Consider the following 27029-nt stretch of genomic DNA (forward strand, 5'->3'; position numbering starts at 1 on the left):
TTTTTGTATTTTATGAATTAATATTAAATTTAAAGTGTGAACACCAACATATAATACATAGAAATATACACTACATATATAGAAAATGATCAATACAAAACAAATTTACATAACAAAATAACAAAGAGGAAGCTCACACACCTGTGTAAAATAAAATAATATCAGTACAGCAACTTCATATGACCAGACTTCTGCATGCAGACCTCTAAAGGAGAGAGAAACAGCAGACCGCATGAGAAACCATCTCCATGCTCCGACAGCCTAGCTTGAGATTGGTAAACCGCTTCACCCTGTTTCCTGTCTTTATGCTAAGCTAAACTAACCCTCTCCTGGCTCTAGCTTCATATTTAGTGTATACATATGAGTGTGGTATCAATCTTCTCATCAAACTGGGTCAGTTAAATCTTGTGGGGGATTTTCCAGAGGCTTTAAGAAACTAGATACTGTAAATTTCTGACTTCTGACTTTGAGTGGAAAAGTGGAATATTTAGATTTTCCAACCATTCATCTTTACTCATAAAAAGCTATTGAGTCAGCCTGCACTGGGTTGTTTTGGGTATCTTTTGTTTTCTCTCTAGCTTTTACATCTTTAGCTATTAATTAGGGAAAATGCACATTTACATATAAACCTACAAGTAGATTCATGGCAATCTCCCATTGGTATTGGAAATTTGTGAGACACAGGAAAACATGCATGCTCTATAAAAAAGGACATTAATTCAGTTTTAACAAGACTGTACTTGTTGTGAGGTAACAGTGCTAACCACTGAACCGCTGTGCCACTCACTATTGAAACTGGACAGTACAATCTGTGAGCAAATCATTACAGTGTAAATTTAGTCATGGTATTTTCCCTTTTTATAAACATACAGTACTTATGCAAATGCACATGCATTAGAGAATACATTCACTTTGATCACTGTCTTTTTCTTGACCTTCACAGTGGTGCTATGGGTTCTACGTGACTCACCAGCAGGGGCACACAGGCTTTGAACTCTTTTTCAAGACCAGAGAGCTGAAGAAGAAATGGCTGGATCAGTTTGAAATGGCCATGTAAGTACAAGTGGACATGAACAGCGCAGTTGTGACAGTCTGTGAGCAACACAGAAGTCCAGTGAATGTGTGTATCGTAGGACAAACACACTGTGTACTTGCGCGTGTGGTGTTTGTCTTTGTTTGCATGCATGTTATTCCAAGGCCGAGAGAGGTGTTGACTCTTTCATGTGCACTGTTTGATCAGGTCTTAGCTGTAATCAAGCATACACTGCTGACAACAGTACGATAACACACTCACACTCATGCATACACACCCACACATTAAACATAAACTGTTCCAAAGAACCACAAAACTACAAAGAAGTCACTCTGCGTCGATGGTTCTTCAAATCAGTGCTTTATGGGGGTATATCTTTTGTATTATTTTGTAACAGTGGGAGGTATTTGCAGGCATGTATCCTGTGTGTATCCTTTGTTATGTTGATTTGGGAGAATACTGTCTTGTTTTGACATCACACTCTGATTGACTGAACAAATGCTTTTGTGTTTGTGGTGGGTATGTATCAAAACAATACCCCCGATATGCATGCTATGGCCCCCCTGAATACATTTTCACTTTACATAGGGGGCTGGATTATACTTGATATGTGCACTGTAGCAAACCAATGCAGAGCGTGGGGATATACATTGAACAATGCACTGTTTTAGGGTTTCTCTTTCTCTAACTAGAACTGAAAGTTTATGCAGTCATGTATGAATTCATACACTTCCATAATCACTGGGCCCTTGAAATGTGCTCAAAACCTCACGTGTAATTTCAAAAATTTAGGGAAGAAATAACCATTTTAACCCCCATCTTGAAACCGTTCTATTTGCAGATTCAGGCTGTGTGTCTGAAAACTGCAATGTGTGCCTCTGTGCATTGGGTAATGACACCAGAAGGGGCCCATTCAGAAAGTGAAAATTGTACCTGCAAAGAGGATATGGGCTCCTGATGAAGGACTCACTTATGGGAGCACTCAGTTTAAGTGGCTATGGTGTGTTCAATACAAAACGATGGTTTTGTGTCAGTCGTGCTTGTTCACTTCCCAGAAGGGATGCTTATTTCAGATATGCATCTTTCCCCTCTCACATCTGAACACATGCAGCTCAAAATTGGATTTGTCTGGGCTGATTCAAGTCCTCTTCATTTGCACAAACACATTCGCTGGGGGTAAAATTGCTTTCATTTCAGTCAGCTGAAAGACTAAACTGCAGATTGTTTTTGCCACAAACAAGTATTGTTATTCAGTTGATAAAGAAATGATTAAGCATGATTTGTATACTGAATAAATTAAGAGAAAATTAGTGCCACTACTTAAACACACTCACAAACCCAATTACCACATGCCTTTAGCCATGCTAGCGGCATAGCTTCATGGATGGCAATGTTGGTCTGTCGGTCTGGCAGCTAAATATCTTGAGAACTATTGGATGGATTGCCATCAAATTTTGTCCACCAGAGACTGAATTCTAAGGACTTTGGAGGATCCTCTGACTTGTAACGCCACCAGCAGGCACAAAATTTTGTACCAACATTTATAGTTGCCAGAGGATGAATCCTAAAGACTTTGGTGGTCCCCTGACTTTTTTTCTTACAGCTTGTCCAATATTGGTTTATGCCTTAATATCTGTGAAGACATTCCCCTCAGTCTTAGCTATACTTCATTCTAATACGCTAAACTAAACATACCTTAACATCAGCATGTTAGCATTTTCATTATGGGCATGCTAACATGCTGATGTTGTCATTTAGCTCAAAGCACCACTGTGCCTATACAGTAAATTCAGCCCCTGAGAGCTGCTATCATGCCTGTAGACTCTTAATCTTGTGTTCATTTAACATTTTTTTGTTCTTTTGCCCCGTCTCAGATCAAATATCCGGCCAGAGAAGGCCAACCACAACTCCCACCAGTTCAAGATGCACACTTTTGAAAGGATCACTTCCTGTAGCTTCTGTCACCTCTTGCTCAGGTAAGATTCAGCCACCCTGAACTGCCTCTGTTTTTGAATAAATACCTGATGAAGTTGTGGTAGAGCAAAATATCGCAAAGTGGGACCCAATCTCACATGTGAGACAGGGTGAACATGAACTGTAACTATACATATTGTTCCAGAATTGTAAATCACATATCTTATTGCACTGATACAATTATACACTTTCAAATCTTTTTCATACTTAACATAGGAAAGCATGACACTATGAATTTCAGTCAGTTTCCCTGAGGCACTTAAGGGAAAATTATTTTCTTTAAAATTAGTCCTTCACCTAACAAAAACTTGCTTATTAGTACTGGGTTTTCATTGGGATATTAGCTGTGTCAGTTCCCACCAGACAGTATCAGTTTTATGGTTCTGGAAAGCTGAAGGACATTTCCTGTGTCATTTTTCTTATCTTGACAGAGTGACAGAAGCCTGAAAATTCAAAATGTCAAGGTATTTCTCTTAAGGACGCTGTTATACATGAAATATATCCTGTGCTTTATCGTCTCCAGGGGCATCTTTAACCAGGGTTATCTGTGTGTAAAATGTGGGCTGGGGGCCCATAAGGAGTGCCTGGGCCGACTGGGAGTCTGTGGGAGAACAGGTGAGATGAGACCTCTCAAACTGATTCAGTTTCGACTTTTTGAACACTTTGGTCCATGAGAAGTTATCTTGGAAACTAACGGCCTCATTTCCATGTTGACCTTTTCTCTAGCACCACCATGCGGCTACAATTTCCACTTTTACACATAAAATATCAAAATCTAAAAGGCAGATTTCCATGAAATTTACTGAGCACATACATGCTCCCAAAAGGATGATTTCTTTACATTTTGGGAACTCAATGAGCTTTCCTCTAGCACCACCCTCAGGCCAGATTGGCATCTCCATACACAAGATATCAAATGGATGAAATGTCATTAAAATTCATTGTGGATATTCATGTTACCTATAGAATTAACATTTCTCATTGAGTTGACCCCTTGACCTCTTCTTACTCGTCCATCTTTAGGCCAAATTTTAAATTGTACTTCCAAATCTAATCGGTAAATTGCCATTAAATCAACTCATCAGTTTCAATGGTCCCATAAGGAGACCCTCCTCTAGTTTTATCTGTAGTTCAAACATGGCACCGTTCTGAATTTGTTTACTCTGAAGTGGAGTCCTGAGGTCAGATTTTGCCTTCCAAATTCTCCATCAGAGATTTTATAAACTACAGATGATGTACATAGTGTTATGTCAATTTTAATTTTCTGCATTTTTAGCAGCTGTTTAATTAAAAGCCAAACTCATTTATATGCATGTAGATGTTTCTCAGTTGTTGTATCTCTCTCCGGTGTCAAGCTTTGGCTGTTTGTCACTGGTCTGGCGCTGCACTTCAGTTACGTTATCCTCCCTGAATACACAGACAGCTAAAGGCAGCTAAGGCCTTTGACAGAAGCATTGTGGTCTTTATGTATTCTGAGGCGTGATGAGGGCCAGCAGAGGTTGACAGTTGAGGTTGTATGCCAGGAATTCACCACACACTGATATTGTATTCTTCTCACTGTGTTTGTCTCCCACCTGACTGCAGATTCTGCCAAGCCGAGGCCCAAGGTAAGACCTGGACTGTTTCCCTCTTTTGGCTTAGACACCAAAGCTAACATAATTAGTGACACATAATATGCAGATAAGATAATATACACGCGCACATGTGCACACAGACCACACATGCACTCATAACTGTGAACAATGAGAGATGGAAATAATGTTGTTATCCACGTCTGTGAAATTGGAGGAGCTGCTGATTTTTCCCTGAAAGTTTCCTTTTAGTGAAATCCTCAGTGTTCCTCATCATAGAAACCCAGGACTCTCAACTCCAGCTGCCAGTCTATGGCAATGGTTCTCAAAGAGGGGTCTGGGGACCTCCAGGGGTCCTTGAGGGGGTTCCAAGGGGTTCCTCAGCATAAGGGGAATAATTTATTTTCACTTTAATTCCATCCATAAGTAACGCATTGACAGAATGTGTGACTCGTTTGGTCATGGGTTTCATACACTTTCTGTAATAAAATATGGGGGTCCTTGGTCTAATTTGTGTCAGATTAGGGGTCCTTGATGTGAAAAAGTTTGAGAACCACTGGTCTATGGAGACTGAACCACCGGAATAATTATAAACAGTGTCAAAAAAGCTACCATATTAGAAATTGATTAATTACATTTGCATTTAAATGAAACTCTATGCATCGTGTTCTAAATAAATAAATAATAAATAAAAATAAAGTGAATGAAAAAGATCCTTAAATCTACCAATTAATAATTATATTTCCTTGTGCTATCTTTTAACGATTAATTTAAATTAATTAATAATTGCAAAATTAATTCTAAGATATTAAATGGTACTCTCTGTTACCTGATTTACAAATTCCAGTCATATCCCAATATCACAATTACTTTTTCTCCTGCTTTAACATTTACAATTTTGTGTTTGCTCTAATTTGAAGACAGCTCTCTAATTTAAAGATGTGAGCAGTGTGTGTCTCCTAAAATTTAAAAGTCCTCAATTTAAAAGTTCAACACTGTTATGACGTGTTGGCTGGAGTCCGGCCAATCAGAGCCTCTGCTGCTGCTCTGTGGTTTGTTCTTCATTTAATTTTTAGGTTTCTGGCACATCTTTAAATTAAAGTGTGTACTGAATGAAAATCATAATTAAACTTAAATAATTATATATATAATAATGAACACTGAACACTTTTAAGGTCTATATAGTCTTATCACACTCCAGGCTCCATATCAGTCACTTGTCTATGCAGAAAATATACAGAGCTTTTACTTTTGCAAATCTGGATGGTCCTCCCACCTCACAACAAATGCAAAAATCCAAGTTTTACTCCTAAATATTTCTGTTTTTGGAATCTGTGACGCCTAATCTGATAAAAGATGTAAACACACTAATAATATCTAGGTGAGTCATGGACAAAATGAGAATAAAATGATCCAGAATTTATGTATTGATTTATTCGATTTATTTCCCCAAAAGGACTCCTGAATTATACTCTAAGTTTCTTTCTTTCACTTTTGAAATGGTTAGAATACACTATCACACTCACTGAAGATTGTATAAAGTGTATGACTCATATCTCAGGTCAGGCTGATCCCACACAGGGAACAAGAATTACCTCTTTTTATTCATCAATCTCTTACCCTTTCTGTAATTCTCTTTTTTTTTCTCTGTCTTCTGTTTGCATCCACAGGAAAGTACAACACCAGCAAACCCAGGTCAGTATGGCTTGACCACTTTTGAGAACCTGCTAAGGGTTTTACGTCGAACTTCTTAAGCTACCCGCTTTCATCTCGGTTCTCTAACAAAACAGAAACACAGATAGGATGAAAAGGAGATGGTTAGTCAGAGGCCAGAGTGAGACCTGGAGGAGATAGATGGTGGTTTAAAGCTAACCCTCAGATGTTATCATACCCCGCTCACATTTTTTGATCAAATATTACTCAACTCTCGAAAAGAAAAAAGATGTTTTCTTAGAAATGCACTGACATGAATCTCCCTCTCACACAGATGGTTCAAAGGAGGAAATGATCAACAACAGTTTTTATCTTGACAAATATATTTGAGTAAGAATAACCAATGAATAAAAGGATGTAGAAGAGATCCTTAACCGAAGCACAAAAATCTCTTTTCTCACCACATGCCGTGATGCCTAAACCCAAGCCGGCATTTAGATGAATTGGAGTGGGTGGAATCATTATGAGAACCACGGCAGGAGAAATGCTGGCAGAAAAGCACTTGCAGCAGTCTATATGCCTCAGCCTCAACCGCTGAGCTGTGCCTTTGTGATAAATCAATTTCCATAAGGGGCTTTATGAGAAAGACAGCCGTGCTTATTGTTCTTATTAAAAACATGAATGTGATATATTCCATTCATCTGAGGTCACCGTCAGCTAATAGTTTCCTTGGGCTGGTTTGCAGGGGAGCCATTGCTGGAAGGGAGATGTGTCTAAGGGGGTTGGATGTGTGAGTCTGGGGAGAGTAAGTGGCTGTGTCTTTTAAGTTGGCAGCAGTGTTTCGTCTTAGCCTTAGCCGGACGCTTGTGGCTGTGTTTGTCTGCCACGTTGAGGATAGATTGGAGCTACGCCGTTCAGGAATCAAAGAGATGAATTTCCTGCGAAAGTAAATTGCTGCTTTTTAGGATTGTGCCATTTTTGGGGTTTAGACTTCAATCAAAAAGACTGTCAGAGCTCCCACATTTATGTTCATGTTAGAGATCACTCATGTTGAAACCTTTATGAGGGTGAAAGTATAAGAGTTTGCTTTGTATAGGGTTAGGGTTAACAATTATTAAAGGGCTAGTTTACTCAAATTACGTAATTAATTCTTGATTTAATTAAAAAAAAATCATATACATCCAGAGGTTTTTAGCCATGCAGATAGATTTTATTTGCCCATGTTTTTTGATTTGCATCAGACCTAACTATAAAACTGTTTTTTTATTGAAGCTACTCTATAACTGAAGAAATAGTTCCTATAAAAACTTCCTAACCGGGACATTGTTTCTTGAAAGACACATGGATTTTTTGAATGTATAATATTTTGGGGGGAGACAGAAATCTTACAGACAAATATCTCAAACCTGAGCAAATAAAACCTAAATGAAATAAAAACAACATCGAAAAACAGTGTGTTGAAACATGTAATATTAGTTGCCTTACCAAGTTTCGGAGTGCTTGATAGCGTTGTGGTGGAGCGGGCACTGGAAGCTCATGTCTCTGCTTACTTCATCGGGGGTTTTGAAGTTGTAGGACTGATCCAAGGAAGTGGAGTTACAGTTATTGATAGAAAGATCAGATGTGTTTGAATCCAGAGCTGCTATTTGATAAGAGTCTGTTAATAAGATAATCCAAGTTGTTTATGCGTAGTTTGAGGAATTTTCCACGTGTCACAGTACTCCAGTACATGATGTGCTTGTATGGCATCATCAACTTGACCTTCTCAAATTATGAACCACATTACAAAAGTCAAACTCTATCTCCAACTTTCAGTTACTCATCCATTACTAAGATTTTGGATTTTTGGCCTCAGTGTATAAAAGACTGTCATAGCCTTACTAGAAGAAGGAAAGAAATAAACAACAACAAAAAGTGAACAATTAAAACGCATATAAGATGCATCAATGTAGGCTGCAGGTAAATTGTTGTCTGTCAAGTAGTGAAACATTAAAATCACAGTTTAAGTTCTGCTTACATCTCCACCAAGTCTACCTTATTGGATACCTGTTTCTAATTGGTCTAATTATTAAGCTTTTTAGTCATAGTCTGCTTTTTGTGTAACAAAGTATTTTTCAATAATAGTAGATCTTATCAATGCTGCTCTCTTCCTTCATAACCTTTGCAAAACCTTTGTGTCAGGGTTACAGTATTTTCCTGTATCAGCCACAACTTGATGATGATGAAACAATCGGATACTGCTGTTACACTGCTGTAGTCTCTTAGATAAATGTCTAAGATTTCAGTATGTGTTTGTATTCCCTGTCTGCTAGGTTTACCCAGGATGGTTGTGATCAGAGACTACAGTGGCATCCCTTGTCCCCAGTGTGGGCCCCCACTAAGTATTCATGCGGGGGATGTCATTGAACTGATGTTTGCCGACCTGCACAGCTCCTGGTGGCAGGTGGGTGTCACTCAGCTCATCCTCTTTTTATCTCAACATCTGTGACTCTATGAAAAAATAACATGATATGGCTCACCGGGTTGGCTTGGCACACGCAATGTCTTTGCAGTGTCATGAGTTTGAATCTGTGCTGCATGTCATCTCTCCTCTCTCTCTCCCCTGCTGGATGTCCCACTGTTAGACAAAGGAAAACAAAAGCCTAAAGATATATTTTAAAGGAGGCACTCCCAATTTATCTTCCTTTTGGGCAGAACATTCACTTTATTGTTTATAAATCACAAATTCTATTGTGGTTATTTGTCAGATTCTGTGTCCTGTCAGGTGAGCCATAAATATGACAGAGGCATTATGATGAGGTCAGATTCAATTAGAATTATCAGTCGAAGATCTGTATGAACTCCTCTGAACTCCAGTTACATTATAAATGGGGTAGCTGTCTTTTCTCTCACTCCTCAGATTGAATCAGAGCCTACGTCAGATGATCTAACCAATTAGTGGCTTCAGTTGATTAATTGAGTGCCACAGTGAGACAATAAAACAGCAGACACTTCAGCCTCTGGAGGATGTTTTAATGGTGGTGGACAACCTCATGTACTGGCTTCATTTAGCAACCATCTCACGAGGTCAGCCAATGGTTGAGAGTGTTTGACCTTATCTATTTTTGAAAGGATCGCGATTTATCTGGGGTCTTCCGGCAGCCTCCCTAGCTGTTTCTCACTCTGCTTTACGGCGGCATTAAAGCCTCATCCTCCTTCTGGTGCTGCTCCAATCAGACTGCGGTCTTTGCCAATGGCACAGCTGGGAGTAGGCAGTTAGCCCGATCTCCTATGCTCCATGTTTCTCTCTGTTGTGACAGAGCACAAGGTGGAGGGTGAGGGCTTGAATGCCAGGAGGGGCTTCTAGTAAGCTGGTAGAATGGCAAGCGAATGTCATGTTACAGATGGCACTGCTTTGTTTGCTACCATGGTTACCATGCAGGCTGTTGGGGGGAGGGGGGCGGGAATCAAAGGAATTAAATGATAACACATTTGTGTTCATTCTAGTCAGTGCATAATGATACTGTAATAAGATTACTAAATGGTACCCTGTGGAGGTTTTGACCACTAGTGGAGCTGTAGAGCTGTGATTTCATGAGCAGATTCTTTTATTATTTGTATTATATGTTCTATCAACGTACTTGAATATGCACAGATATGCAAACAATGAGCATGGGTTAACATAATGCAGAGAGCGGTAAAATGAAGTTGAGAGAAAAAGGTTTTAAGTTTAAAGTAATGGATGGTCAGCAAACTGCATGAGAGAATTTACAGTCCACAGTTCACAGGAATTAACTGTACCCCTGTTTTAATACGGGTCTGTCTGTATATTAAATTGAAATCAATATATTGTAAATGTAATTACTGTAAATTAATCTACATTTTAATACATTTAAAAAGTGATTTAAATGTAGCTTAACCACACATAATTTGCATGATCTCACATAAAACCAAAGACGGATGGCAGTCTCTGATAATCTCTTAAATTTGTTGTTTTATATATATATATATATATATATATATATATATATATATATATATATATATATATATATATATATATATATAATAGCTGTTTTTTCCATTAAGGTTTGATTTAGCTATACAGCCTCATTTACTGTAGTTATGTGGAATAACAAAATAAATAACCGAGTTGTCAGTTCATCAAAAGGGATATAACATCTAGTATTAATTCTAGCTTCACCAGCTACGTTTCTTTGGTGATCAAGGTGGCTGGAATGGCTACAGTTTTTGCAGCTTGGCTTATTAGCTTCATTTTGTAGTTACTGAAAATTTTACGTTTTTTTTCAATAATTATTTTTATAATATATTTTTTATAAAATAATTTTTATAAACAACCACATTTTTATTTAAATACACAATCCTTTTATGTGAGAATCACTGAATCTAAACAAAACCGTGTTTGTTTACAATGAAAACTCCACAGGGTACCTTTAATCTTCAGCGTCCCCAGTGGCGCCAGAGGATGGAATTACAGAACATTGAGAATTCATATCCCCTGTTACCCAGAAGGCAATTATCCCCATCCCACTGGCAGAACAATACAATCAATCACTGTAATTTCATTTGATCCTTTGGCTGCTGCCTGTTTATGCCAACAGAGTAATAAGTTTAATCTTTATCATACGCTTATCGAAGGCATAACAAATAGAGAGAGGCTCTCAAAAAACCTTTGATGAAATGTTATTACACAGAATGAATCATAGAGATGGGTAAAGATTCGCTTTCCAATCTAGTTACTGCCAGGGCTTGCACGGTCCCAAAAAGCATTTCATACTAATAAAGAGGAGTGAGGAGGAAAGCATAAACAGGGCAGGAAGCTGAATGAAGAGCTCCACATGCCCTCAACACTCACTGTCTTCTCAGATTGACTCAACGGACTTCAAATTGACCTCAAGCTCAGAATTGGCAAGTCAAATTATCTTGAGCTTAATGTTGACATATATGCTTATCACTGTCTACAAGATAATAAACATGATATAGAATTAAGGCTATAAAATACTAGGAACAAGTATATAAAAACATTAAGCAATTTGTTTCACCAAATTGGTTTACTTTGCTGGGAAAAAGTGTGTCTACACTATGTTTGTTGGAGGAATTAATGATTTTCATATAAAGCTTCTGTTTGCTTGAGGCGGGTTCGCTAAAATGCAATTGTTAGTCTTCTGTACGAGCCAGAGAGCTCACGCTGTTTGGATATTCAAAGACCAGAATAAGATCCATTATTTAGTGTTAAACGAGGCTCTTGTTTTGATGCAGTACAAATCTAACTGCCGGCAGAGTTTGAACCATAATTAACTTGGGCTGCAAATTAGATGCACTGCTTGTTGTGTGCTAATTGCTGAGGATTTATTGAAGCGAATGTGGGAGGGGAAGAGAAAAGGAGGAGAGAGAGAGAGAGAGAGAGAGAGAGACAGAGAGAGAGAAAGAGAGAGAGGTGTAGTTGCTCCCAGACAAATATAATGCGATTAACAGCCAGTTGCCATTGCAGGGCAAAATTCTGGCAACAAGCAAGATTGGCTTCTTTCCAAGTGATGCTGTGAGGCCTTGCCCGTGTGTAAGTGTGCATATTTTTCGTAATCAATAAGACACATTTAGTGTGATTACAGTGCATTCAGTGGATAATGGCTAATATCGATGTCTTAGCGTAGGAATGTAGTGCTTTTCAATTGCAGTTTTTTCACTGTAGAAGACTGATTTTAGCCATTAGATGTGGCTTAAATATCACATTACTAGAAATGACCTCCACCCTTCAGTATTGACTCCACTGAAACACAAAATAACCACAATTCTTTTCTATGCCAGGTTCCAAAACCTGTTGATTACTCGGCCCAGCTCTGGTAAGTGATGAAAACAAATGACTGTAGATTGCTAACAATAACCACAAGTCATTCTTACTCTATTTTATTGATTGTATCGACTACTCTCATCCTCATGTTCAGAATGATTGATTGCAGTGTAAGTGCAGTGGCTGTTCACGTGTGGTTCAGGTTTGCAGGGCCTATGGAGAGATACCAGGCTGAGGTGGAGCTCCTGGACCGAGGAAACAGCACCTATCTGGTTCGACACAGGAGTAAAGAGTGCACAGAATACGCTATCAGTATAAAGTAAGTGACATGACAGCTTGTTTTCCATATATTTCCATACTCAATCTCCCCTAGGTTTTTCACTCGCTACAGTTCACAGAGAATGGTGGAATAAATAAAACACATGTAGTCGGCAGAAATCTTGTGGGCAAAAACACCTTATTGTGGGAGGTGAGAGGAGAGTGGCAAGAATCATTCACGCAAACAAAATGCCCACATGCAAATAACAGGCTCAGTACAAGAATGGTGCATTATCTGGGAAAAAAAAAAACAACAACTCATCAAATGTTTAAGTGGATGGGCCTCAGCAGAAGGAGATTATGCTATGTTCCACTCATGTAAACTAAGAACAAGAAGTTACAGTGACTGTATAATCATCAAAAGTGTCTGAAAACTGAGGCATGGAAAAAGTTTCCCTGGTCTGATGAATCACAGTTTATACACAGTTTATATTTCCTCTCTTACCTCTAAAGGTATCAAGCCACGCAAATAGTATTGGTTTGTATTTACCCAGGATTTCACGTATCTATCTAATATATTTTTGCCTCCACTGCAATTTAGAAACTGCAGGAAACACATTATTCCTGGTCCTGCTGCCCTGCAAATGCATTAATATTGACTGCTGAGGTAGCTGGTGTCATTTGAGAAAATTTTATCAAAGAAAATATCTATGCTAGACACATCTTGTGTAAATAGTACTAAATTTCAGATTTAAATTTCATCATATTGCTTTCTATAAAAATCACCAAGATCTATAGATATTAGCAATTACAAGCATTGTGGTGGACGAGAAAACTTAAAGATAGTAAGAGACCATTGTTGTGGTTAAACTTGGAGCCCGTTTACAAGGCTATGGTTAAGTTAACTATAGGTATTGTTTGAGCATTTGAATTTGTTAATGAGTTTGGAAACATGGGTTACTATAGCAACTTCATGAGTATTTGTCGCAACATTAGTAGACGGGGTTTGCTCTGTGGAGTAGACATGGACTGAATATGAATATTGATATGGATGAAAGGTGGACACGTCAGTAGCTGCTTTTTATATATAATTCAGGTTTTGCTTTCATTTTTCCATTACCTCACAGTGAACTATTTACTAGGTTGCAAGTATTGTATTGTCATTCATGCTACTATTTTTAGGCATGTAAATATATGAATGGGGGACAATAAGGATGTTTCATACATGTATTCCATATTTTTTAAGTCATCTAGAAGGAAAAATTTAATAACCGATTTACAAAGAAAGCAATGAATTAACCGCTGTTGTTTATGGACCAGCTACATTGCTTCACCCTTCACTGTGGTGCTCAGCACTAGATAGCATTGTCACTGCAGGACCCCAGTACAATGGAAATGAATGGAATTACTGAGTTTGATATGATTATATGATTGTTAAGTTACTATCTGCCCTGGATAATCCCCAGACCTCACTGTGAATAGGTTTCATCAGAACAACTTTGTACCAATAAAAAGTCTCTATGAAAACTGTTAACAGTGACGTCTGTGGATTATCCAGACTAATGGGCGTACTGTCCTGGAGAGAGAAGTCGTTCAATGCTGTGAAGATCACAAACAAAATTCTGTTCACCTCCATTGTATTGGTGGAGGCAGAAAACTCGGATATGGATATTTCTTGACCTCAGCAAATAAAACCAAAACTATCTGTATGGCTAGATACCACTTCAGATAAGTGAGAAAATATGTTGCGTGCAGGGACCCTTATCCACCCTTCCTGGCACAGTCTCTATTCAAACCTTACATCATACCTAAACAGTGTTGCAGCTAGTTTACTTTAATGCCAAACCACACATCTCAACTGAATGCAGCATAGGAATCGGTATGATCTGTTGTAGCATCTATCTATTATTTGTGTCTTTTGCTCAGACACATGGTCAAGAAGTGTCTGATAGCTTTGCACCACGCTATTTTCAGCGCCTTGTCTATCACTCTTAGAAATGTATTTCAAAAGAAGGCTAGAAACGCACTTGAATTGTAGATAAACCATCCATTCCTCTAGGCCTCAATAAATGGCTGCTTTATAGTTGAGTGCCTCGGTATCCCTCTTTTGAAATACAACACTGTCCATTTAACAAGCGAATATCTTTTAGGCTACATCAAAGCTTGTTCAGTCTTTAAAAAACAGAAAGGACTATCGAGTCCTTCTGACCTGGCATGACAGCTGTAAGAGATTATAACGATTGAGGGTGCACTCTGAAATGGTGTTTGGATGTTAAGACTATTTAGCCAGTGACACACCATTCCAGCCCATTTGGTTTGGTGGACTCATACCGTTCCTCATTCAAAGCTTTGATGTACAGGGCCAGTTTCTGAACACTCCAATCCTAATTGCCTGTCTCACTGCTTAAGATCATTATCAGGATGGCCGTTTGAGATAATGGAGCTTTATACAGAGAGCTTCTTGCTAATCAACTGGAACTGTCTAATGTCAGACACTGCACAAGTGGTCAGTTTGTATGTTGAAAGATATATTGTGTGTTTGTGTATGTGTGCGGCCCTGCGCGGAAAAAAAGACAGCCTTCACCAAACACGGCTCATGTGTTATGCACCATATAACTCAACACACATCAATAATGTATTCCTCACCACATATTCATAATGTGTCAGTGAATTTGCAACATGACCATATTCTTCTCATCCTTTATACACCGCACTGGGAGATTTACAATGCGGATCTGTCTCCAGTGTAACTTGCCATCACCATATGGGAGACATGCAATATACAGGACAGTAGCTTACTGTGCTTGCAATTGGCTCAACAGCGCATTCTCATTTGTGCCTGTATATGCACTGCACATTCTGCACGTATTTTCAAGGTTGGCCCGCATTACTTTTCAACAAAGGACTGAGGCTGCTATAGGATTCTCCCAAGACAAATGATTATTTCATCACTTAATTATTTAATCAGGCCCTCAAGTACTAGGTACTAGGTGTGAAACAGTTTTCTATCAATGGATGTGGCAGCACAGTAAATGATAAGGGGTAAAAAAAATCTAATATAAAAAAAAATCACAGAAAAGGAAATGCAGCAGGTTACTAGAATCAAATGCGATGATTTACACAAAATATGTACAAACTATGCATTTATTATTAGAAAACTAAACTTACAGTGACGACTCCAGAAACATCACAAAAACAATAGGGCAAAAAAAAGAACTGAACTGGCATTAATGTCCAAAGTCACCTTTTGTATAATTCCCTGTGAATAACGAATGGTAAATTACATTAATTCTTAGTAGATACTATGGAAGGGGGATACAGAGCTGTAATAAATAGTTCTCCACTTTTGTTGCTAATCAGCCAATCAGTAGTAAGTAGGAGTTGTTTGCCTACGCTATTCAAACATTTGGCAAAAAAAAACAAAAAACAAAAACAAATTATATTATACATTTTTATTTTTACTTCACATAAAATTGTTGTAGATTTTGGGGACTTTCTGCTTTTATCTTTTGTGTGTTTTTTTTAGAAATACTTAAATTTTTCTTTTAGAGTGCTTCTCAAACTGGGGATTGCACTTGATTGCAATTGAAGTTATAAATATATGCCTCTTACACAAAATTATTTTCTGACATTTCTGTATTTTCTTTCCTTTTGAAATACAAGATATTTTTGCTCTTCATTCCTGTTTCAATACTTTGAAAATACTGCAATCTGCAAAAGAACTACTCTAGTGTAACTGCCCACCATTCATGTTCAATGTAAGACAAAACTTGTGATGAAGAGTTGATTTACGGGGTCACAACCTCTGGTATACACTCAAATTTGATAATACTCACAGCGTTCTTAAAACAAGTGTAAAACACAATGTAATCACAGTGTAATCTGCTGTAAAGTTATTATCTGATGTTAGCGACCTGGGTCCACCGCTGGGAAAAACGAAGGTGTTCTTGTTAAACAAAGTTGCTTGGCTCAGCATGGAAACCGACAGTCAGCTCAGACAGACCTTCGTGACGGTTCACCATAGAGACTGGATTGATGTGGAAGCATGTATAGTTGATTAGCAGCCCATGTCTTATTCATCCTCCACAGGTTCAACGATAAAGTCAAGCACATTAAAATTCTCACCAAGGATGGCTGCTTTTACATCGCTGAGAGCCGGCTGTTCAAGACTGTGCTGGTAATGGTTTTTACTTTGTATGGATTTTTTTGCCCTATAAACTGCTGTAGCCTTAATGAGCATAATCATTTTGACATTGCACTACTTTTGCAGCACTCTCTTGAGATAAACTGCAGCATATAAGCCATAAATTTTACTTTGTTTTGTACAATGATAAAAATATATCTACTGGTGGTTTATTTTTACATTTGTGTACACACACAGAGCCACAAGGGCACGTTGTATGCAGCTGCCTGTGGTATTATATGGCAGTAGCTAATATTAGCTTGTTTCCAGCACATAAAATTGAAATGGGCAGATAGAAAAATATATTGTGGTTAGTTGCCCTGCGCAGCAAGACTTGCTCCATACTGGCTGCTGTTGTGTTGTCAAGATCAAACAAGCAGCTACTCCCTTACTAACCTTCCCACATGTCTTTGCTTTCCGTTCTATACATTTGCACACAACACCAGCTAGATTTACCCTGGTTTACTAATGCTAAAGGTATGTTTTGTTTCATTGTGCTTGTTTTACACAGGACCTAGTGGAGTACTACAAGCACCACTCGTTAAAGGAGGGTTTCAGCAGTCTTGACACCACTCTGCAGGTCCCCTATAGGGAACTGTCCAATGGAAACATGCCTCTGGCCATTACCAAGGCTGGCAGTGGTGAGTCTGCTTCAAAAGCTTCCAAGTTCCCAGAGACTCTCTGTCTGACAGGTTTAAATGCTACTAGTTAAGATCAGATCTCGATCCAGTTATAGTTGGAAGTAATTCTGAGCATTTGTTATGATGTGTTTGGAGGACCAGAGGAGTGGGTTTTTACTATAGCAGACCAGATCAGATAAGTAAGGTGAGTTGTTTTTCCCTGGGGAGCTTAGACCGGCTTGTAAGGCTTTTCTGTGTGACCAAAACATTCAATAGTAACTTATATTTCCCATGTCCTCACCTAGAAACAAAACAAGCCAAGAGCAGAAAGCATTTGCTGGAATCAGTATCTCACTTGCTAATGTTTTGTCATCACAGGCCAGCTACTGTGTTCCCTTGCCTCAAAAAAACTGTTGGAAAATGTCCCAGCTTACATTGCAAAATCATGCTGACAGAGCATTTGCTTGGTTATTAAACACTCAAGTGAAAACTATGTCTTAATACCCAAGGCAGTCCTATCTTTGACGTGTGAGACATGCTAGAAATATTTAGCACAGCATAATGAGCTAACATGAGTCCCTGTGGAACAGAGCAGGGTGGAAGACAGCAGCAGTTTTCCTGGGGAGACATGCCTCCTCAGTTTTGCATGGTTGATCCTCTTGTTTCATTTTCATTTCATAAAGTCAAAGACAACATTCTAGCATGTGTATACTGTCATTCTGAGTTAAATATATACACAAAACTTTAGCTGTTCAACACGTGGTATCTGGAACACGGCTGATTGAAAATGAGCTATTTGCTGTTAATAGTCCTTACTGCCATATACCAAAGAGTAAAAACACCATTATTGCCATATGGTAATTATGGCTATACAAGCAGAAAAGTGCAAATATGTACATTTACCATGTTATATAAACAATTGATCACAAGATACTGGAATTTGCATGTGAAATGATGCATTACTCTGTCAAACCACATTCAACTTAGCATAAAATTGGTTAAACTGCAGATAATAATGGCACAAATTCAGTAGAAATTGGCTAAATGTATACTAGACTGAAACATGATGATAGAGAGTAATACTCATTATGCAAAAGTCACTTAATTAAACACAAAAAAGGGAAATTGTTAAGCTCTACTGACCCTCCCTGTGATTATTTTAGGTTTGGCTTGTTCTGCTTATTATGCGGAAAAATCCAAAGTGGCAAACAGTGTTTTTTTCACATATGATAAACTCTGACAGACTACTGTGTGGTGAAAATCATCAATGCTGTTTTGCTTCTCTACAAAGGCAGTCTTGCTTGTGTTTGAGAGGTAACGCTGCTTCTATGATTTCAACCTGTTAGCATTAACAGGCATGAATAAATGCATCCTTGTGCTTAAGCTCAACAAGAGAGTGACAGAGAGAATACAGAGAGTTATACAGACAGGTTGAGAGAAAGATAGAATGTGGATAGAATTAAATGGATGAAAGTGATGGAAAAAGGAGGAAGGAGAAGGGTGTCGTATGTTGTACAGATTGAAAAATGATTTGTGATATTGAGCTAAATAAAGAAGAAGCAATAAGGACAGCCAAACCTGGATCTGGATATATTATCTGGATAATAACATCTGATCATAAACCTTTACACAAAATGTGACCAGGTTTATATTTGCACTTGTCAGCAAACATAGCATGTCCGATAGCATAGGAAAGAGATCTAGCAAATCTCATCTCATCTTGATTTCAATGCATTCTGCTTGCACTTGCCAGACAAAAGAGAGAACGAGAGAGACGGTGAGTGAAATAAATAGAAAGGAGCCTTGGCAGCTCACCAGGCTCGGTAGAGAGGTCCCAGTTAGGGCCCGATGCCCCAGGCAAGCACCAGGAATCTGCTACTCCAAACGTCACACTCTGTACGCTGCTCAGCTCTGAGATGGCTTCACAATTTTCCTGACAGGACATGACATTTCAGTTGGACTGGCAGCGGAGAAAACTGTGTGACAGCCGCCTGCTGATACACACCTGGGGGATACCCCTGGTCCAACTGAGGGACTGTGCCTGTTTCCACAAAACTGGGAAAAGTTTGCAAATATGATCTGATGGAAAAGAGCAGAAAGCTGCTGGAGGTAAACCGTCTTAACTTAAAGAGAGCTGTATGTGTAAACAACCACAGCCGCTGCAACAGCAGCCGAGGCAAGCAGAGGAACGCTGGAACAAAGTCAAAGTTAGCCCTTTGTGTCTGTTCGGATGTAAAATTCTGCTACATCCTTGTCCCTCTGCCTCTTTTGGCAGCGTCGGTTTCCCAGCGCATCAGGCTTCAAAGTAGCTCTGCAAGAGGTGTGTTTGTGCATCACTGCCATTCACCATGCTACCTTCAGTGAGAAAGCCTTGACAGACCCACCGTTGTCTCAGTACATTCTGGGATAGATTATTATTGCCTTAAGACGTCCACCCCCATAGACAGACTTAGTGTGGGCACCACATTCTCTGTCTGGTAAACAGCCTCTGTGGAAAGACAGATGTCAAGCCAAAACAAACACAAAAAAACCACACAAAATGGTTTGAATCTCAAAACAGACACCTCATAGCAAAGAAAACAGAATGCAAGGCTGAGCAAACAATCATATGGTGCAGAACTACTGAAAAACCATCAAAACTCTGGAGTAATTTGTTTGGAAAAACCCCAGCCAGCCTCTTCAATTAAGTCTGAGTGAGTGCTTTACTTCTGTGTATACTGTATGTGAATGTTAGGGAAATCATTTAATATTATCTTTTATCGTCAGGAGAATCATCTTGCAGTTGTAGACATTATTGGGATACTCAGTCGTGATGCCTTAAATTACTGATTACAAGCAGATAACATTCAATTTCTCTTTCAAAATGAAAACTTTAGATAATTTATCAGAGAGAATTATTTGAAACTCAGTTTGATCATCCTAAATCATATCCAGAAGTTCAATGTCATGACTGTCTTTGATTTGATTAACATATATAACATGTAGAGTGATGTTAATATCATTTATTATTAATTGTATTTATATAGTGCATTTAATCTTTTTTGATTTCACTCACCCAGTTCATGTTGTGTACATATGTCCATATAGTACATGTGTTTGTGTATACGGTATCTACTTCCTGCAGGTATGTGTAAATTTGTTTGTGGGCTGGTCAGACAAACATTTGACACATATTGGCCTGCATTTACTTATCCCTGTAGGGGAGAGGAAGATGGCATGGTACCATATTGTTGTGTTGACAGGAGGTGTTTTTTCTCAGTGTGAGGGTCTGCTGGCTCAGATGGGGTTTCATATGGGAGCAGAAGTCTTTGGCGCTGCGGTGTGGAATCCCAGCCGTTGCCTTGTCAGGGCGCGATGCTGTGCCCAGACGTATACTTACTCCCATGCTGCTGCTTTGGCTCAGCTGGTCTGGTGCTCAAGAGGCTGTTATTGCTGATTATTATGCAGTATGACCTGGAGAAGGTTGCAGAAGCTATACTACATGGCCAAAAGTATGTGGGTACCCAAACGTTACACTCATGTGTGATTGTTGAACATCTCATTCAAAAACCGTGGGCATCATGCTGTTGTAACAGCCTCCACTCTTCTGGAAAAGGCTTTCCGCAAGATTTCGGAACTTGGCTGCAGAGATTTGCTCCCATTCAGCCACAAGAGGATCACTGAGGTTGGTTGGGTGATAAGACCTTGCTCGCAGCTGGCGTTCCACTTCATCATAAAGATGTTGGATGGAGTTCAGAGCTCTGTGCTGGCCAGTCAAGTTCTATCAGACCAAACTGGTAAAACAATTTGTTTATGGATCTCGCTTTGCGCATGGGGACATTGTCATAATAAAACAGGAAAGAGCCGTCCTCAAGCTGTTGCCACAAAACTGGAAGCAAGCACAGTATGTACAGTACAGTATGTTGTAGCATTAAGATTTCCCTGAATTGAAACAAAGGGGCCCAGCACACACCAAGAAATACAGCTCCAGACAAAAAGGACACAAAAGTATGAGGATACTGATACCCACATACTTTGCATACTCATGCCCACAAGTATGTCATTAATTACTGATTATCCTATCCTCTCATGGGCAGTGTTACATAAAAATTAAACATATGCTCTGAATCAAGTGTTTTGCACTCCTCTCTCACTTTTCTCTCCCACCCGTTCTTGTCTTTTGCTTGTTCTTTGACTTTGCCAACTTTTCCTGTCTCTCTCCTTTACCCTCTCTCATTCTCTCTCTCTGTCAAACTTGTGTTTACTTTTCTTATGTTCTCTCTTTGCTCCCACTACGGCCTGAACCCCCTCCCCCCCCCCCCCCGCCCCCCATCACTTGCTTTGCTTCTCTGTAGTTCCTCCTGGCGGCTGCAGCTTTGTTCCTCCCTCCTCCTCGCCTTTCTGGTCAGGTACAGGTACAGCTTTTCTACTCTCTGTCTCTCCTGCTGTATACCCACATTTCCAGGTTTCCAAAGACGAACTGTCTTGTTTTTCCTGTCTCTATTAAATAATGTAGTCTAAAAATGCCACTTTTATGTCACATTGCACAGACCGTACGAGTAGCCGCGTGGGTAAAACCATTCATGTCAACCTCCTGTAATTCCAAATCGGAAATATTAAATAATTAAATAATTATTCAATTTTAGTTTACATTGACGTAAAACTAAAATTGAATAATAACACCAATGCAATCAATTTAGCTAATTAAAATGTAATTTTGTATGGTTTCACTTGTTAAAGAATCAAAACAAATATGTAACAGTAAAAAATGTGCTATTTTGGGCGTAGTATCCATTTATAAGGTGTGACTACAAGGCTAGCAATTGTGGTAACCAGTGCATGGAGTTTTTTGTGTTTTACATTAGAAAGAGCATAATTATATGCACATTACATGTACTGTAAGTACAAGGCTATTGGAAATCAGCATTAATATCAAGAGTAACACCTGCACACAGTCTCCAAACTACACAATTATTTATTTAAATGTTTTAGATCTGACTGGGATTGAATTATTGGAGTCAGTGTGCAGGTGAATGCAGCAAAATGTTTTACTAAGATCCCTCTGTTTGTGTCTGTCTGTGTGAGCAGTTATGTGCATGCGTGTATCATGTGCATCTGTTAGTAGGATATGTGCCTGTGTGTGCATGAGGGAGTAAATGTATTCCTTTCATCCAACATATCTACCCAGTTGTGTCATCTGTATTTCCACAGATAAGGTAAACAAACATGTACACCTGTGTTCACATATATGTGAGATATGAGCCCTGACCTGCATCTGTCAGACTTACCTTGTATAACCTGATAAGTGCTAATGCAATGCGTGAGCTAAGTTGAACATTAACTTTAAAATAAGATCAACACATGATCACGATAACCCATGACCTCTCATCTCTACTGTTTGCTTGCCAAGCTGGGCAGCCTCACATACATTACTCCCCTCTCACCAGTGAGCCTGCTTTATTCTCTCATCTGTGTCTCTGTGGTTTTGCTATATGGTGTACATTAAAAGCAGATTTGTTGTATTGGTGAATTTGTAAGAAGTTCTTTGTCGAAACACTTAGTAGATGAGAATAAAATTAATTGGAGTGGATTTTAAGTTAAGATTTTTTGTGAAAAAATGTTTCATTCGAATTTTAAAATGAGATGAGTTAATGGTTAAGTTAATAGTTAGTCACCAACCATCCTTTTCCTTACAATTGCCCTCAATGTGACAAACCTAAGAGTTAAGAGGAGAATGTTTGTAGAGTTTAGGATTTCCAAATGCAGAGGAGAAAGTCAGTTCAAGAGGCTGACACAGGCGACATGCTCTCCAAACAGGTTCAACAGCTTATTGTGCAGAATGGTGTGGGTGGATTTTTCACTTCATCATAATGAGTACTAAAAGCTTTTAAATTTATGGGTTGCTATATCCATAAATTTAAAATTTAGATCATCTGTAAATCATACTTTTAGATTATTTATTAAATTGTTGTTTGGAGCATGATTATGTGATTTTGTGAGTGTGATATTTCTTGGTGGGCAAATGGCAGGAGACAGGCTCATAGCTACAACACATCAATGAGCTAATACTTCAATAGTGAGATAGATAATAGTCAGATAATAAGGAAAGGTTTCTTTGTCTCAGTGTTTTCTCCCAGGGTGGTGGGTATTGCAGTGGCACGGTATGACTTCAGCTCCAGAGACACGCGGGAGCTCTCCCTGCTGCAGGGAGACCTTATCAAGATCTACACCAAGATGTCCAACGGGTGGTGGAAGGGAGAGGTCGACGGCAGGGTAGGTCCGCTTCAGGATCCTCTTACTATGAGAGATTGTGACTGTGATTTCATTTCTTTGTGAGAAACCTGTTGCATAACAATATATTTCATCTTTACCTTGGTGTTTTTGTCAGTGTGAGCTATGTTTTAAAAATGATTTAAACAATATTCTATATTTTTCTCGTCAACAATTCCTATGAAAAGACCAAAACAAACAATGAGCTCATTCTACAATACAGTTTATTCCTCTGTGCCATAGACCTCCATTGTTGCCCAGAAACAATTAAAAACACAACAATAAGCCACAGTGTTGCTCTGGGTGACATGTTCCTTCATTATGATGAACATGGGCACATGGGTAGTTTATTTTCAGTTAATCCCATCGTGCTGGTGCCGTAAATACTCACTAGGGCACTGAATGCATATTAATGCGTGGATGAAATGAGTCACATGCATATAGACAGTTCACTCCTGTTTGTGTAATGTTTGGTAAAATACAGTGCCAAGCTGCTTTAGAAAATAATTTGACTTTTTCAAAATGCAACTATATTTTTGTGACCTTTTTTTTAAAGATTAATATGTTCAGTAATAAGGAATGAGCTAGGGACTGCTACAGCCAGGGTAGGGAAGTCATAAAGTATTGAGGAATGGACTAACAAATTATTGGTTTTAATTGTTTAATGGGATTGTTGACAATAAGAAAAATAAATAAAACATCAGTTTTACCCTTTAATTATGCACAATGAAAGTGAAATTGAAGAATTTCTTCTTTACACATCTATCCTACATATCCAGATGGTACTGTATTACTACAAATCGAGACTATGTTATTGATCATTATGTTATTGTCATCCATCTCATTGATCAACTTCTTGTACCCTCTCAGAACTTCAAGAAAAAAAAAACTTTATTTTTATAAATGACATCCATCTTAGAGGTCAAATTGTCTGTGCATTAGAAGTTTGGTGTATGTATTTATGTAAATAGTCCACGAATAGTTTTAAAGCTGTTCAAAAAAGTGATCGTGTTTTGAGGTGAGGAGCCAGTGAGGGGTTGTGATGTCGGTTTGGGGACCTGCATGGGAGGGGGTTTGAATTAGGCAGCGGGGAAGTATGCACCTCTGAAAGAATCATGATGTCCGTGTGAAGCTCCTCACTGTTTGGCTGAAAAGGCTGGCTAGCGCCATGTGTAGTCCAGGCCAAAACTGGGAATTAGTGATGACAAGGACTGCAGGTCTGGGAGAAACGTGTGAGAAAGAGGGGAAAATACAAAAAGCTCATAAAAAATTTATGTCCAGTCTAATATTTGTGCAGTTCAGTGTTATATTGTGTTTTTCTGCTTCTCAGGTGGGCTGGTTTCCTTCTACCTATGTGGAAGAGGAGGACTGAGTTTGCTGGTTGAATGACGTCCATTCAGTGTCCACTCAGAGCTGACCACCTCCAGTGAGCGCCGTGCTGCTCTGCCACTCTCTGTGCCCTGCGAGTCAGATCTCTTTGATAAAACCCAGAGACTCTGGCTTAAGAGGAAGCGGCAGTGCCCTCAAAAACCTTCTACTGTCCTCTGACAGACTCTCACACAGAGCAGATGTCAAATCACAGATTCCAGGAGCGTCACACCATATCTCGCCTCTCTGCGGCCCTGTCTGCCCCTGCGGCCCACTGGGAAGTGTATGTGCTGTTCCCCGATAACCCTCCTCCCTTCCCTCCCGCTCACCTTGTCTTATTATTGATGACTCCATTGGCTGGTGTGAGACTTGCCTTCACTGTCATCATGTTTCGATACCAGAAAGGCTCAGTCACCCAACTGGAACACAGATCCTGCTGACAGCGCAACGCCCAAGTACGCCGCCACATTGAAATGCAGGAGCTGAGGAGCTTTGACTGCTGTTGGAACACTATAAACTTCTTGGCCATTTAGACTTTTGTGTTCTCATTTTATTTTGATAAACTCCTATAAACTTTTTGAAATTCAAATGCAGTTGCTCAAGTGTAATTCGATACTCTTGAAAAAACAATGGAACTGATCTGTCATTCGCACATGAGGTATGCAGTCTTAATGAGTATTAGTGGAGCTTGTGGAGCCAGAAGTGATTTGGTCATATTATGACAGGAAAACACATCTGGAGACAATGTAGTTGACATTATGGTTGTGGAAGGTGTTGAAATCCACTGCTGACTATATGTCTCCAAGCTTTCATTCTATATTTCTTTTAAACAACAGTTTTTATTTGAATCACCACCCCAACTTCATTAGGCATTAGATTGGTGTTGAAATTTTAAAATCTGTTTCGTTTCCACCCACATTTAAAGCAGTTGTTTCACATTTTTGGAAATGCGCTTATTCACTTTCTTGCCAAGAGTTAAATAAGAAGATCAGTACCACTCTCATATCTGCATAAAGACTGGAAACAAGGGGAAAAAGGTACCCCGGCTCTGTCCAAATGTGACAAAAGCTGCCTACCAGCACCTCTAAAGCTCACTGGTTAACATGTTATATCTTGTTTGTTTAATCCATGCAAAAACCAAAGTGTAATTACTACATTTTTGGGTTTGTACAGGGGGATATGTGTGGGACTATTTCTTGGCCAGGTACAACAACTCCCTGGAGTTTCCACTGGTTGCACTTGCAACCTCACAGCGATTATGACTCCAAGATTTAGTGAGCTTTGCTGTCAGTTCTTATGCTAAGCTAAGCTAATGGACTGCTATCTGTAACTTCATATTTAGTGGACAGATATGAGAATGGTATCAATCTTCTTTGCCCCACAAGACTAAGTGAATATGGTGAATTAACAGAGGGAAGAAGGAACATATACTTGGATAATGTTTCACAGAATTCCCATTTAATGGCACTGAAGGAAAACAATGCTGCACAGTGGCCTGTTTCACAATGGGGATTTGTGAGTAAACGGTGGTGGCATTCTGTGTCACTAATGTTTCTTAGTTAAACATATAACAATTTACACGAGAGAAAATGGTGATGACTGGCCCCAGTGTCATGTTAGGCATCAGATATGAAATCATCAAAGAGAAAAAATATTCACAAAAGGAATCACAAAGCCAAATAAGTTTTAGAAGCACATGTGCATGGTGGATTGTGTAATTTGCGGTATAGGTCTATACTTCACTGTGAGCTCCTTCATCTTTTGATCATTCACTGTGGAAACCAGAAAGCCCTTTTACATTCCACAGATTTTGTGTTTACCTCAACTCTTTTTGATTTCAGAATGAATGATTCAAGGGTGATGTAACAGCTGTTCACTGTAGAGCAAGGTAGCACAAGGGTGTTAAGTGATGCTGTTTTCCTTCAAACGTTAATACCCCGCTAACCATGTGTGTGACATCAATATTTAATAAAAGAATACTCTTTGAATTGTACTTTTGAAATTTGAGGCTATTTTTCCTCTTCAGACAAATGTTATATTGCAGGAACAAAGGCTTTGCAGTTGCATCACAAATCACAGCCATGTCTGACACGGTTGTGGAGGTGCAGTTGGAGAACTGCCTCTGCTCAAATAATGGCTAAACAAACAGAAGAGACCCCTGAAAACAGTTGTGATGTAGGTACATGCAAGCTCAGTGAAGGTCTGTTTTCCTTCTAAATATGCATCTTTGAAAAAGGAAAGAAACCTGGGCCCGTTTCACCAGTTTTGCAATATGAGATTATTTCCTTTTGCATTACTTTGGACATGTTCCCCAAATCAAAACAAACTGCAT

At 39.0% G+C, this 27029-nt stretch overlaps 1 protein-coding gene across 3 annotated transcripts in view; it reads left to right on the forward strand.

The window, feature by feature from the left end:
- The window catches only part of LOC137194462 (guanine nucleotide exchange factor VAV3-like), a 49512-nt gene extending 22813 nt beyond the window's left edge, over positions 1-26699 (forward strand). Inside the window, exons 15-28 of one of the 3 annotated variants that reach the window (XM_067606371.1) lie at positions 944-1053; positions 2908-3009; positions 3531-3622; positions 4592-4614; positions 6249-6273; positions 8544-8674; positions 11723-11788; positions 12037-12071; positions 12222-12338; positions 16367-16454; positions 16972-17101; positions 21415-21474; positions 23184-23332; positions 24660-26699. In XM_067606371.1, coding sequence (XP_067462472.1) covers positions 944-1053; positions 2908-3009; positions 3531-3622; positions 4592-4614; positions 6249-6273; positions 8544-8674; positions 11723-11788; positions 12037-12071; positions 12222-12338; positions 16367-16454; positions 16972-17101; positions 21415-21474; positions 23184-23332; positions 24660-24701 — 1170 coding nt within the window. In that variant the 3' untranslated portion in view covers positions 24702-26699. The remainder of the gene's footprint in view (positions 1-943; positions 1054-2907; positions 3010-3530; positions 3623-4591; positions 4615-6248; positions 6274-8543; positions 8675-11722; positions 11789-12036; positions 12072-12221; positions 12339-16366; positions 16455-16971; positions 17102-21414; positions 21475-23183; positions 23333-24659) is intronic. The other 2 variants (XM_067606372.1, XM_067606373.1) reach the window with 2 other exon arrangements.
- Positions 26700-27029: the final 330 nt, after the last annotated feature.

The sequence above is a fragment of the Thunnus thynnus genome, chromosome 12 (assembly GCF_963924715.1).
Source record: "Thunnus thynnus chromosome 12, fThuThy2.1, whole genome shotgun sequence".
Taxonomy (NCBI): Eukaryota; Metazoa; Chordata; class Actinopteri; order Scombriformes; family Scombridae; genus Thunnus; species Thunnus thynnus.